The following is a 15,989-nucleotide window of genomic DNA, read 5'->3' as shown; positions in this document are numbered from 1 at the left end:
TAATAATTGAGTCTACTGAATTGTTATTTGAAATATATAAAATTATACATGATATCATCACGATAAAACAAAACAAAACCAGAGGCCAAAAAAATAAATAAAAAATGCTCAGCAACTTTTGACTTTTAAAAGATACCAAAGGGATACCTTATAAGTTTAAAGAAAAACAAAAAAGAATTCGGTAGCCCCTAAATAAATTAGTTTTATATCAATACAACGGAATTTTAGTGGCAATGTAATATGATTTTAGAAATTAAATTCGCAGTAAACTTTAATTCAAGACGTCAATTTAAAAATCAAATAATTAACAGTTTTTGAGGTAATTATGTCCACCCTAATATATAAACGCCTAAAAAGTGTACAAAACAACACTAATAACAAAAAAGAAAACTTTAAATGTTATTATTTATAAATATTTCGGATAACAGATATCCTTCATCAGTATGATTGTGATGATAATGGAATTAATCATATCAGTCTACTTTGATTAAACTATAACAATCTTGAAATTTACACAATAAAAAAGTCAAACCTAAAATCAGTTATGACGATTGCACCATTCTAAAAATGTGTTAAACATGACATAGGTTATATGGCTAATTACAATTAAAACTGCAAATGTATGCTTCAAATAAAAATAATAATGTGCAATATGAACTAGCACAATTCTAAAACTTTAACGGTGACGACAGTTATGATATTACAAGAACGATTTCGTCAATAAAAATTCCAAATAAACAGCACAGAACGATCTAAATTTGTAAATATTTCAAATTTGACAACGGTAGAGTAGTTACAACAGAGTCTGCGTATTTAAACATCGCAAACAAACGGCCGTTAAAATATAATAATAAATTTTGACTAAGGCTAACTAGTTGAATGAGGCTTGGTACTTTTACGTCCCTAAAAAAAATTAAGCAATTTAAATTGAAAAATTCAACTTTATTTAAGAGATTAGTAAGGTAAAGAAATAGAAACAGACTGTAGTAATAAGTGACCCAAATGTGAAGAACTACACGAAGTCGAACTACATCATTTCATTTATCCCATTTGGTGCCAAAGTTTTTAATCTTCTTATTCAAAATCTTTCCCGAGTGAGTCTATCCTTCCTAGATCAACCAGAGTTGTGGTCAATGATTGTAATGGTCAGTCGATTTAGATCTGCCTTAGTGTGGCCAGGGGATCTCAAATGTCGACTGAGAGGGAGGTCTCATCATTGGTAGTCGTTTTTTAGGCGTTTATATAATTTATTTATTGTGTACATGTATTGTTATTCGTAACGATCCAGCGCCCTCGTGGGAAAAATCGTTGACTATTATTCAGACGTTTTATATATATCATAAGAAATCCGATGGACAAGGTATAATTTGCAGTGTCACTACACATAGGCAGATATATAGATATAGGAAGATGTGGTTTGAGTGCCAATGAGACAACTCTCCATCCAAATAACAATTTATAAAAGTAAACCATTATAGGTCAAGGTACGGCTCACACCAAAAAAAATACATATATATTAATTTACAGAGATTTTATGCTTCTAAAGATAGATTAGCATCCTGTAATTATACTGAAGAGATGAGTAGATGATCATTTAATTTCTGTACACTAAAAAGAATACTTCGTTTATTGTTCCAGAGATCCTTGTTTAATTCCTACAAGAAAGTAACACCTCCCGAAACAGAATCTTATTTTTATAAGCTCGAGTTAGAGGAGGGGATAAGGTCTCTGCGCAATGCTAGGCGGTGTTGCCGTAGAAGTTAGAAATACAAAGTACAGGTTACAGCCCCGCCCGGGGAGGGAGTTACGAATCAGATATCTAACATCGTTAGGTTGATTTTCTAGGCACTTTAAACATATATATATTGTCCGATGGATAAATCTGTTGTAGAGTTGTCACTGGCTCAGACGTACTTATAAATAAAATTATTTTCTGTAACTGTATCTTACATTAATTTGTAGGATCCGTTACTATAGATAATTTAACTGATCTGTAAAAACATCTCCATGCCTTATATATAATGTACTGTAGCACGACGCTAGATTAAAACTGACGTGGAAAGGTAACACCCGGCCACCGAAAGCTTCATTTTTATGAAGCCCAGGTGGTCGTGTGGTCTAGCGGGACGGCTACAGTGCAGGCGATTTGGTGTCACGATATCTCAGTAGCATGGGTTCGAATCCCGGGGAGGGAAGAACATACAATTTGCGAAAGCAAATTTACATATCTAACATTGTTGGGTTGATGTTTAGACGAGTTGTATTTATATAACGTACACAGCCATGTATCATCATCACTGCTGGTGATCCGATGGATAAATCTGTTGTAGAGTTGTCACTGGCTCAGACGTACTTATAAATATAATTATTTTTCTGTGACTGTATTTTCCATTAATTTGTAGGATCCTTTACTATAGATAATTTAGCTGATCTGTAAAAACATCTCCATACCTTATATATCATGTACTGTGGAACGACGCTAGATTAAAACTGACGTGGAAAGGTAACACCCGGCCACCGAAAGCTTCATTTTTATGAAGCCCAGGTGGTCGTGTGGTATAGCGAGACGGCTACGGTGCAGGCGATTTGGTGTCACGATATCTCAGTAGCATGGGTTCGAATCCCTGTGAGGGAAGAACATACAATTTGCGAAAGCAAATTTACAGATCTAACATTGTTGGGTTGATGTTTTAGTTACAGATCAGCTGAAATATCTAGTATCAAGTAAAGGATCCTGAAAATTAAAGTAAAATACAGTCACAGAAATAATCATATTTATAAGTACGTCTGAACATATATATGCAATGCTAGGCGATGTTGTCGTAGAAGTGAGATAGAAAAAGTACAGGTTCCAGGCCCATCCGGGGAGGAAGTTACGAATCAAATCTACCCTAACATCGTTACTTTTTATTATTTATTTTTTATTTGTTCCGGATAGTGTTGCTTATTTAAATACGCTTTTAACTCTTCCAATCTTTTTTGCGTAATATTTCTGTACTAGTAATGTTAATTATGCTTGATGCTCGATTAAAAGGTATATTTAATTTACATGTTTTGGATGGTTTGAGTAAAAATTAAATACATATGTGTATCAGTGTCTTTAGAGAAGATATATGTGACAATTTCATATTTGACCGAATATCAGAAAGTCCTACCCAAAGTTGATAACATGTCGAAATAATATACTCCGCGGTTTCAGAAGATGGTTATATGAATATAGTCTATTGCTCTCATCATATTCCGTCTTTGAACACTTGTTTCAAAGTAATTTATAAACGTAAAAAACTAAAAAATCAGTAATACAATCCAGGCTTTCTAAGTTATTTCAAGTTGAAGACAATTGCTATCTTTTCAGTAAGTGTTTGGTATGTTTACACATGTCCTACATACTATTGATTTCTGATCTTACCTACAGAAACTATGCAAACATTCTCTAAGGATAACACCACCTCCTGATGTAATTCTGTCAAAGCATATTGGACATTCAAAACTGTCAGTATTGGCAACCAAATTTTGATGGTCAGTTCTCAAAAGCTGCTGGAAATTATGTTGACTTTCTTCTTCTTCTTTTCTGGTTCTTTTTAGTTCTAACTTCAGACCAAAAGAATCAGAGAAATAAAATGTACATATACATAACTAGTTTCAAATAAAGCTATATATATATATATATATATGTTACAATGAATTTGTATAATCAGTGATTTTGTAGAATCTTTTCAGGGATTATGTAGAATCACTGGCTAGTTTAGGGATTATATATAACAACTAAAATTTTCAGGGATTATTTATAATCACTAGAAAAAGCATTAGGGATTATACGTAATAACTGAAATGTAGAAAACGTTTTCTTTACAAAGAAAATGAATAAAAGTCAAATAATTTATTCTATTTCATCATATTAAAACATCTGTATAAACATAAATTGCAAATGTTTAGCACAATATATCAAAAGGATAACCCATTTTTTTTAAATGGTTAGAAATAGAGTGTTTAGTAAAAACATCTCATCTGAAAAAAAGGGAATTAGCAACCTCGAATTGGCTCGATGAGATACCATGTTTTTTGGCAAGGCGATATATTTTTTATACTTTTTATGAACAATTGCCATTGCATGTATGTTTTTTTGGGGTTTCCCTTTCCCTTTTTACCCTGTTGAATCATTATGAGAATATTACACCAAACGCCAGCTCCTTAAATATTTCGAGTGGTCACATCAGCTACGACATGTACACGATGGCTCCACGATGGGTAAAAGACAGAAAAAAAAAGAAATATATATAATTGTACTGTCGTAGGTTTGTCGAAAGTCGGTCGTGCGACAGTCGTGAGACAATCGTACGACAATCGTGAGTTGTTTGTGTCTATTTTTCAGGTTTTCATGTAATGGGATGCGCATGTTACTGTCGTTTCACTCTCGTGCCATTGTCGTGCCACTCAGATGCCAGGGGTGACTCTCGGCAAAGCTCTTTAAAAATGCCAGGCTCCATCCGCATGAATCCAATGAAATCACCAGCAGATTCCTGCTCCAACTCTTGCATCAGTGTACTATACTGCCCCAAATATCATGCGCCGTTCGACCCATGGCCTAAGCCACCAATGTCGGGCGTTTTACTGGTTCCTATACTGTTCACGGGCTCGAATCAACGCTAACAGGACCTTATTTTGCTCTTGTTGGAGTCCGGCAAGGCGCCTATTCAGCAGGACAAAGCATACTCGTTCTGGTGGTATAGCCCTCCTCTTTTAAAAAGGTAGACGGTTTGTTTTTCCAAAAAATAATTCCCGCCGAATTATATTCTTCTAAATAAAACGAAAATATGTTGCACGACGAACGTACCACCGTCGTACGACACACAGGCAATTTTGTGCGAGCATCGTACGACATTTGGTATTCGTGAGACAATCGTGCGACGATTGTTTTATTTAAAAGGTTTATGTTGGTATCCTCAATATATTTATAAAGAGGTAGGGCCAATATGCCGAGGATTTTTTTAACAGAAGGGCCAATTTCAAAAAGTGCCAACAGAGTAAAATTTCCTATAAAAACCAAAAATAAAAATGCTTTTTGATCAATATCTCGATTTACATATAGTATGATATGTGTGATCAATAGTTAATTTAACCCTAAAAAAGGATGAAAGTCCAATATCCGGATTTTCGGGTGTTTTTATGTGGAAAAAACAGGGAATCTCCCAAGAAGGACATTTCAAACCAAAGAAAAGTTATGCTTTTTATGACTGTTGTTATTTATACTACTTTTTACTTCAAAAATGAAATTGGTTTAGTGTGTCCTTATTACATAAAAAACAACTTTTTAAAGAAAAAATTGTAACATCGATAAATTGTACCAATATAGTTTCTAAATAAGAGTCATAATGATAAGAATCGCCGTAGCTCCACCAGTAGAGCACAGAACTACTAATAAATGACGGTTTTGAAGAAAGGGTTCGAACCTCGCTCAGAACTTTTGCATATTTTGTGTTGTTATATTAAATTTTAAAGTTTCTATCATATTTTTTCGGTTGTTTGCTCGATTCATAGAGTCATTTTGGTTCATTTTGACTATTCAGTTAGTGTACTAGTAAATAATTTTACGTGTATCAAAGAAAAAACAATGTATCGCTTATTGTGTGCAATCCTATGACTGTCCATACTCTTGAATTACTTTCTATTCATGTGTTTACGTTATTACATATATCCAAGGGACAACTGCCGTCAAACTGATGTAGGTGCCTGTACATAACCAATAACACGAGAATTAATTCTATAGAAATTAAGCCTACATGTTGCGGGTGTAATATACACATAACTTAAAATAAGGCCATTGTATACAATTTTCATAACAACAAAACACATTTCGTCGAAACCTTTTTTGAACATGGTATTATATGTAACAAATGCAGTCAACAACAATTTTGTCGCCAAATCACAAACTGTAAAGATACTAGTACTGAAATTTTTACAACCGTCTATACACGGGTACATAACTCATCAGAAAAATAAAACAACATAACAGAACAAATCAATTACACTACAAATCGTGATTGTAGGTAAAACATCAAGAAGCTGTTGCATCTGTATCACAACGAAGGGCCGATTTGTTAAAATTACAGAAAAGGCAATACAACATGAAGTAGTAACACAGGGTGATCTATGACCAACTGATGTAAGATGTTCTGCGGTTAAAATATATACATGCACATGTATTTTCTTGTCTAATCTTATAGACGATAAAACCTTAAAAGACCAGGACAAATACTGTGTAACAGATATACATATTCAGAATGAGAAAATCACGATTTGAATTAGTTCGATATCAATTGGCTCCTTGAGAAGTTACATGGTATGGCACCTTGCATAAAGGATGTTAATAATAAAATAAAATCAATATTAAAAAATCAATAGTCATGGCCTTGTTTTTGTAGGAATACCTGTTCAAGTTATGAAAATAAATGATGTGACGTATTTTTATGTACTATAAATAGCATCTATCGGGCTATTTAAAACATTATTTACCTATCTTATCGAATGAAACAAATTGCCGACAAATTGTCCCTACCTCTTTACTGTTTTACAAAGGAGTAGGTCCGGTAAGGACAAATTTTGGCCTCAAATTTCATTTTCATCTGACGAAAGATTTTGACCACTTTTTAAACACTTAAGTGTCTATTTCATATGATGCAATTAATTTATGTGAAAGATTTTAACTTATTTAGTCATTAAAAACGATCCGATTCAGGCTCAAATATGAGAAATCTACCAAATATGCGAAAAAATGTCACTTTTCAGATGGTTTTTGTCAAAAACGAAAGTGGCCGCATCCGTGTTCATCCTCAATCTTTATATATGTTATGTATTATCATCAAATACAACTTCCATTTCAATATTTTGGATGAACACGAATGCGGCCACTTTCGTTTTACACCGAAACCGTCTAAAATTTAACTAAAATGCTGGAATTATGAAGATTTCAGTAATTTAGCATGAATTAATGGTGCTAGTTCTCAATATATGTGCATTGTATTGTCAAAAAGAGCCCATATTTATGTAGCAGAACCTTTCTACTATCCAATTAATGACTAAAAGTTTACATTTTAACAATTTTGTAAAACTGCTATATTTTGGGGCCAAAAAGAGAATTTTTTGAAATACTAAGGCTTTTCTACCTCAGGCATATATTACCTTAGGTTCGATGCCACTGCTGGTGGAGATTTATTTCCCCGAGGGTATCACAAGCCCAGTAGTCAGCACTGTGCTGACATGAATTATCATTGATATGGTTATATTTATAAATTTACTGTTTACAAATTTTTGAATTTTTTGAAATACATTGTACTAAGGCTTTTCTTCCTCAGGCATAGATTACCTTAGCTGTATTTGGCAAAACTTTTAGAAATTTTGGTCCTAGATGCTCTTTAACTTCGTACTTTATTTGGCCTTTTTAACTTTTTTTTGGATTCGAGCGTCACTGATGAGTCTATATAAACGCGCGTCTGGCATATATAATAAATTTAGTCCTGGTATCTATGATGAGTTTAATTATCGACAATGTGTTTATCGCACGACAGTCGAACGACTGTGGTAAGAAACTCTCACGACAGCCACAAGCAGTGACACGACAAAAAAAATCGTAGAGCAAAAAAGGTGCATGTCCAATTTTCGTCCCACGACATGAGACAGCGCCACGATGCTCAAAACATCGATGGACTGTCGCGCGATTGTCGGACGACGATCACAGATGACCCGCGTTTTTACCAAATTTCATGTCGTGGCCCTGCATAAATGTGTCGTGGCCCTGCATAAATGTGTCGTGGGTTCGTTGTGACCAGGGCTTTAGTTCTGCCTGTTTTCTAAACATTTATATGCATAAGTTCTCTCAGTTTAAATTTCTTGTTCATTGGAACAAACAAAAAAACACAAAACAGATGTTCCATAATCTTCTTCACCATTTGTTTTGCATGTACCACACATAACATTCTCTGTGAATTTACAAATAGAACATGAATATCCTTTTGACACTTTTATAAACAAACAATATAAGTAAACTTTTTGCTATAAAGGGAATGTTGATATTATTGATTTTTAAATCTTCAACTTTATCTCGAAACCAAGTGTTGGTAATATCTTTAAAATCATCTTCTGTCATGTTTGTGTTTTAAAGCAAACTTATTTCATCTTATCTGGCAAGGAATGTGAAAGATTAAAATGATAATTTGTCTATATTTTTTTTTATCAAACAAATGATCTTTAAATTATTGATAATCCCTTATATCATATTAGGGAATTTGTAGAATAATTATTAAAATGTTCAGTTATTATGTAAAATCACTGGTCATTTTCAGGGATTATATATAATTACTAATGATTTCAGTGATTCTACATATTCCCTTAAAAATCAGGGATTATGTGGGATTCTACATAATCCCTGATTTTACAAATTCACTGTAACATATACATCTATTATAAACAAGTCTAAATTGAAAACTACGTTCAAATCTATGATTGCGTTGGATACAAATCGCAATTTTATACGTGTGCATGTAAAACAAATTTCGTTGTAGAAGGGTCTAAATACAGCACAAACAACATTTTCCAAAAGACCAAAAACGTGAAAAAGTATATAAGAACAAAACGCATTTAACTAACAGGTCGAACAACTGATGTTCTTCAACCCAACTGACTGCCATTGGCGATTGCCAAATAAAATTGATTTCTAGATGTAACAAAATGGATCTTAATATAAATTTAAAACTAAACAGAAAACAATAAACTTGTGGCCAAGATGTTATGCCACAAACATAAGGTGTCAATATTTTCTTTGTACACCAGATCCGGATTTCGACAATAAATGTCTCTTCAGTGATGTTAGGGATCGAAACGGTATTTGGAAGGCCCTATAATTTACCCTCAATTTAAGATAGACTCTTATAATATATATAAATATATTTCTAGGCACTTTATGTATATAACATCTTCATGCCTTATATATCATGTACTGTAGTACGACGCTAGAATAAAAAGGTAACACCCCAGCCACCGAAGCTTCATTTTTATGAAGCCCAGGTGGTCGTGTGGTCTAGCGCGCCGGTTACAGTGCAGGTGATTTTGTATCACGATATCTCAGTAGCATGGGTTCTAATCCCGGCGAGGGAAGAACAAAAAATTTGCGAAAGCAAATTGACAGATCGCATTTTTTTTTGTTCTCCCCTCGCCGGGATTCGAACCGATGCTACTGACATATCGTGACACCAAATCGCCTCTACTGTAGCCGGCGTGCTAGACCACACGAACACCTGGGTTTAATATATATATCAAATCTACTCTAACATCGTTAGGTTGATTTTCTAGGCACTTTATACATATATGGCATTGGAAATAAATAAGAGGTTTGATTTGTTTTAAAAATGTTCTCACTTTTTTTTATTCTCAGCAAAATACACCGCCATAAACTATTCTCAGATATTTTCTTACTCAAAAGTATAGACAGTACCACACTTAAAATAAATCTTAAATGTTGCTATTGAAGGTATATTGATTTAAAATTACAACTGTTAATAGGGTTTTTGTTCAAGTTTTTATAAGTAAGTAAGTAAGTAAGTAATGACTTTATTTACAGAGGGTGACTCAATTAGCTTTCGCTAATCTACCTTGAGGCCCTCACAAAGAACAAACAGTACAAATATTACAAAGCTTACAGTTTCTAACATATGTAAATGCACTATTCATACTAACTATAAACTGTCTGTAGAACAAGAGAAAAATAAATTCATTGATATATATATATATACATAACATTCAAATCATTAGAATATTTGAGTAAGTTGTTATAAATCATTTATAGACAAGAAATCAACACATTTTTGTTTAAAAGTGTCCAGGTTTTCACAACATTTTATTTCATTTGGTAGTTTATTCCAAAGTATAGATGAGGTATATGCAAAAGATTTCTTCATTGAATTTGTGTTCGGTCGTACAACAGCTAAATTATTATTTGCAGATGACCTTAGATTTCTACTATGTAGGTTAACAATTGGACAACAGAGTTCCTTTAAGTAATCAGGTGCTTTATCGTTTAGAATTTTATGAACAAGAATAAGTTTATGATATGAAATTCGAGATTTGAAATTCAACCACTTTAGCTCTTTAAATAAATTTATACTAGGTGTTAGTATTGGTGCATCAAGTATAATCATTGCAGCTCTTTTCTGCATTTTAAGAATTTTTTTATATCCATCCTCATAGCAATTTCCCCATATTGAGCAACAAAAATCAAATATGGGCAGAATATAAGCATTATAAAACAGCTTTCTACTACTTATATCCAAAAATTTCTTAATTCTAGATAGCAGTGCGATACGAGAACTTAAGTTTTTACATACATAGTCAATTTGAAATTTCCAGTCCAAATTTTTGTCAATATATACACCCAAAAGTTTCTGTATTTCAACGGGTGTGATTGGGCTATCTTGTATACATATATTCATATCATTTCCTAGCAAAGTCCGTTTCTTATTTGTTCCAATCAACATAGAAGTAGTTTTTAAGGGATTTATAACCATCCTTTTGTTCAGACACCAATTATTTATGGTGTTGGCATCGTAATTTAGTTTCCTTTCTATCTCTTCCTTATTTGTTCCATATGTATGAAGTGTTGTATCATCAGCATACATATCAATGGCTGTATGAGTGGTTTCTAAAGTCATGTCATTTATGAATAAGACAAAAGGGGACCTAAAATGGATCCTTGGGGAACCCCATATTTGATACATTTAGATATTGAGGCTGTATTACCAGAGCACACTTTTTGTTTTCTATTAGACAGGTACGACTCGAACCATTTTATTGAATGATAAGATACTTTGTATAAATGTAATTTATGGCAGAGAATGGTGTGATTAACGAGATCAAATGCCTTTTTTAAATCTAGAAAGACTGTTCCTACAACATTACCATTATCAATACATTTGAGCCATGTGTCAATTAATTTGGTAAGGGCTGTCTGACATGAGTGGTTAGATCGAAATCCAGATTGTGCCTCATGTAATACTTTATATTTTGACAGATATAGATAAAAATGTTTTGCGACATGTTTTTCAAATATTTTTGATAATGTAGGAAGTATTGATATAGGTCTGTAGTTTTCTGGCATATGTTTATCACCATTTTTAAATATTGGAGTTACTTTACCTAATTTAAGATTTTCTGGGAAAACACCCTCTAGTATACTTAAGTTTATTAAATACGTTATACTTGGGGCTAAAGCTTTCGATGACAGTTTAATAAAAAACGGACCAACTTCATCAAGTCCAGTTGCTTTTGATGTTTCTAGTTTAGAAAGTAATTTCGTTGTTTCGTCTAGTTTAATAAACGGTATCGTAAATGTAACACCAGCGGGTATTTTATCTTGAACATAATCATTTAATTTATTTGTTTGATATTGCGTGCTATTTGTAACATATTTATCACCTATTGTTGTAAAGTGAATGTTGAAATGATTTACTATATCTTGCACATTATCATACTCTGTATTGTCAAAATTCATGGTAGATGGAATTTCATTTTGGGTTTTGGGTTTTAAATCTTTGAGTAAAGCCCAAATTTCTTTAGGTTTTTTGTTATTTTCTATTGCTTGCTTGAAAAAGGACTGTTTAGATTTTTCTATTAATTTAGTACATTTGTTGCGCCAATAACGGAATTTTTCCCAATCCCTCTTGCTTTGATAATAGTTTCTATTCTTTTGAGCGTCTTTTATCTCATCTGTAAGTCAATCTGGTTGGCGTATATGTTTAATTCTTTTTACTTTGACAGGAGCGTGCCTGTTAATAACTGACAGAAATAGTTTATACCACATGTCAGTGGCAGATTGAGTATCACTTATTTGTTCAATTTGAGCAAAATTTGTCTTATTTAAATCCTCCAAAAACTTGTTTTCATTAAAGGTTTTGAAACATCGATACCTAATTTGTTTATGCTGTAAGCTTGGAACATCTTTTTGGTTTATTTTTCTCGTAATACATACTGGATAGTGATCACTAAGGGCTATTTTTGGGACATTTGTTTCAACTATATTTTCAGGGTGGTTAGTATAAACATGATCAATGATAGTACTTGATGTTGATGTGATACGGGTAGGAGTATCGATTAATTGTACAATAGATTGTGTTAGTAAAAGATTTTCCCATTTATTGTTCAAGCACCCCCCTGTAAAATCGATATTGATATCGCCCATTATTATCATTTCTAGTTCTAATTCATTTGCCTTCTCGATTTCCTTTTCAAATTCATGAATCCACGATTGTGGCATATCAGGAGGTCTGTAGATAAAACATATTAATAGGGATTTGGAGTTTTTGAAATGGATCTGAAGCCAGATACTTTCCAGTGAACTTATTTCTAAATCAGTTCTTCTTTTGTATTTTAAAGAGCTAGAAACGTAAGCAACTACACCCCCTCCCTTTTTCTCACTTGTTTCACATCGATCTTTGCGTTCAAGTTCAAATCCTTTAATACTAATAAAACTGTCTTCCGTGTTACTTGTGAGAAATGTTTCACATATTCCCATAATATGTGTGTTATTTTTTTGATTTATAAATAATTTCATCTCATCAAATTTAGATAGGACCCCTCTTATGTTTAAATGAGAAATTTTTAATCCATTTTTCTTAAGGCCAAAATATGTTTCTTCTAAACATTTTGTAGTTTTATTTTCATTATTTTGATATTTTGTTGCTTTTATTGATTCTTTTCTGTTATTATTTAAAGATATGATTTTCCTTAAAGTTGTGTTCTGTAAGTGTAAAGTTTTTTCTACACTTATGGAAGAATAGTTTTGATCATTTTCCATTTCTTTACATTTACATTCAATATTATCACACAAGGTACATATGTTAATTAAACATTCAAATTTGTTCATTGTTTGTAAAAGAAAAGTTTCGGCATAACATGCATTGCCAGTGTCCTAATTTGATGAATACCAGCAGTTTTTCATTTTATGTCCATATTTTGAGCAGGTCCAACACAGTATTTTTGTCTCATGGCGGCAAAATCGAGAGTTGTGTCCCTCTTCGCCACAGAAAAAACAAACACCAACGTGAGAGTTGTTTTGATTTAATGATGTTGTGTCCGACTTTTCTTTGGTGACTTTGACAAGTGTATCGTATAATCTGAGAAGTGTTGCCGTTCCTCTGTCAGTGAGGTGAATTCCGTCACGCCAGATTTGTTCGCTGTTGAGATGACCATTTTGTCTAATAAAGCTTTGGACAGTTTGTAGACATTCCACATCATAACTTTCGGCTACTTTCCCAATTATGTGGTTAACGATTTTTACGTTTGCATCTCTTCGTGGTGGACATTCGGCTAAAATAATTCTAGCATTCCTAGTTGTTTTACGAATTATGTCGATCATATTAACAAATTCACATTCAACGAGTTCAGGATCACGCTTGTTGTTAGCATCATTGCCTCCTACTTGTATGAAAAAAGTTTTAAAATCTTTTAAATCCATATTTTCTAGTTCGTGTCTAATGTGTGATGTATTAGCCCCACGAATTGTCTTTACGGCGGTGTTTTTCTTGAGTCCTCGAGTCCGTATCCTTTGTAGGATCGAGCTACCAATAATAAGGGTTTCTTTCGGGTCATTTCTAGCATGTCTAGGCTGCACACGTCTCTCTTGTTTTGAATTATTTATTTTTTGCATCGGAAGAGGTTTTGAATAATTAGTAGAAACCGTATAAGTTTCCGTTTGAGATAGGTTATCTACATTCAGTACACTTTCTTTAATTATTTTAATTGGTTGATTAGTATATTCAGGTTCCGTTTGTGTCCCCATGTGGTGTGTCATCCTGATGTTTATATTTAATTCATTTATATCTAGCATTGTTTGTGTTTCCATTGTGTTAGTGGATTTAATGTTCTGTAAATTTAATGCAGATAAATTTGATACTTGATCTGCTAGAGTGTTACATTGTTCAGTGAGGTCATTGATTCTTGTAATTAGACTTTGGATTAATTCACTGTTTTCATGGTGACATAATCCAGATGTTGACCGATTTGTTTGCGGTGTAGACATAAATTTGGGTTTTCCATAACCACAGGATATTTCAATAGCACTTGTGTACATAACATCACTTAATATTGTATCTGATAAGAGACTTTCTGTGTTTTCCAACATCTGTTTTGGATCCGTTTCAGATTCATCCTGATCATCCCTTTGTAAATTGGGAGAATTGTTTTTAAATTTTTCATGAATTTCTTTTCCAATACTTTTGAATATGTTTTCAAACCACAAAATGCAACCTCCTCCCTGGATATGAAGTAATTTTGTAGATTCATGCAAATGAAGCACCACTTTTCTATTCTCAAATTTAGTTTCATGTACTAATCCATTTTTGTGACGATTTTCAAAGAGAGATTTTTCTATTTTATTAAATAAAGTTTGACTTAGTATCTGGAATACTTCAGCAGTTGCAAAAGTTATTGTAATAGATGATGTTTTGTCAGTATAATCAGTGATATCATAATACTCACAGTTTGAAATGTATATTTTTGTATCATCCATTGTTTATCATTTAATTAATTATCCATTATAATTAATCACTTCTAATGTTAGTCATTTGTTAAAATTAATACAGCTGTTCAACGTATATATCCATTTTTTTAAATTATGAACTTTACTTAATTAGATACATAAATCCAAGAGCTTTGGAAAACACGTCTGCCTCCATTGCTTTGCTTTTAAGTATGAAATTTCAAAAAACTTATTGTGTGAAAAAAAAAGATTTTTTTACCACAAGGAGCTCAACATGAAATGATTTCCAGGATGTGCTTTTTTTATGGAAAAATGAATCACACTTGGTACCCTGAAAATTAAACCGCAGATGTGTAAAATGTCTTAGCTTCAAAACAAGCCATCATACATATCCAAGTTTTGGATATGGACTGAGCTACCTAAGAAAATGTAACCACTACAGCCTATGGAAAATCAATTATCAAACAATATCACTTATCAAAACGAATCTAATTGTATATACTGGTGTTGGTGGTAAGCATGTTATGTATACATCGATGGAAGGGAATATATACCAAATCTTTGATAAAATTTGTTATTTCCTTTTGAACAGATATCTAGTAAGTATTTCATCAAAAATTTAGTTCTAGGGAACGGGGAAAAGCTAAACGCATGAAAATCGAACTTGATCTGTAACTTGCACCAAATATTAAATTAATATCTTCAAGCAAGATGAAAAAGTCTGGAAAACTTATTTGCCGGATTGATGGACGGACAGACGGAGAGAATAAACCTAAAGTCTCCTTGGACTTCATCGGTAGGGGACTAAAAATGAAGGACCTAATAGAGTGATAATTAAATGGCAGGACAGAGTATACAACTATTTTCCCCCTAGATTTCAAGGTATAAAATTAGGTCATTTTAGTAAAGCGGCTACAAGCATATTTCAGGATGTACACATGAAATTTGGCATAGACCTTCCTCAACTATTATTCTTTAAATTCAGATAGGGAGGCATTTAAATTCTTTTTTTAGAAAGGGTAATTGAAATGTGTTTTAACGTATTGCTGCTATCATTATATTGTGCAGGAACCTTTCTTTGGTGCTTCTCACGGATACAATAATTTGTAGGACAAAGTCTTTAAAACACCTACTTCCGGTAATGTCATAAATGGCGGACATAAAAATATCATTTTTTTTATTTCAATATTTAAGTTGTCTCAAAATGTAAAATAACATATTTTTTTGTGCAGATAATTAAACTTTTGGCCTCAAAATCACTTATTCTCTATCATGTTTAAAATGTTTTAATATAAAGTTAACGCTTCCGGTAAAAACAACACCAATAGGGTCCTAAATCCATCTCGATCCATCTCTATATCCTCGATGTAGAGTTTTGGATAGATTGATTAAAACAAAACAAAGTCAATAAAATACTAAAACATTGCTAAAATTACTACTATTTGGCCACAAATACATGTTTACT

General features: G+C 32.7%; 1 protein-coding gene across 1 annotated transcript in view; it reads right to left on the bottom strand.

The window, feature by feature from the left end:
- LOC139525462 (ranBP-type and C3HC4-type zinc finger-containing protein 1-like) overlaps positions 1–15,989 on the bottom strand; it is a 219,007-nt gene that overhangs the window by 52,482 nt on the left and 150,536 nt on the right. Inside the window, exon 8 of the mRNA XM_071320813.1 lies at positions 3,410–3,591. Within this exon, the coding sequence (XP_071176914.1) occupies positions 3,410–3,591 (182 nt within the window). The remainder of the gene's footprint in view (positions 1–3,409; positions 3,592–15,989) is intronic.

Source organism: Mytilus edulis, chromosome 5 (genome assembly GCF_963676685.1).
Source record: "Mytilus edulis chromosome 5, xbMytEdul2.2, whole genome shotgun sequence".
NCBI lineage: Eukaryota > Metazoa > Mollusca > Bivalvia > Mytilida > Mytilidae > Mytilus > Mytilus edulis.
The sequence above is the reverse complement of the archived record's forward strand: the minus strand, read 5'-3'. Positions and strand labels throughout refer to the sequence as shown.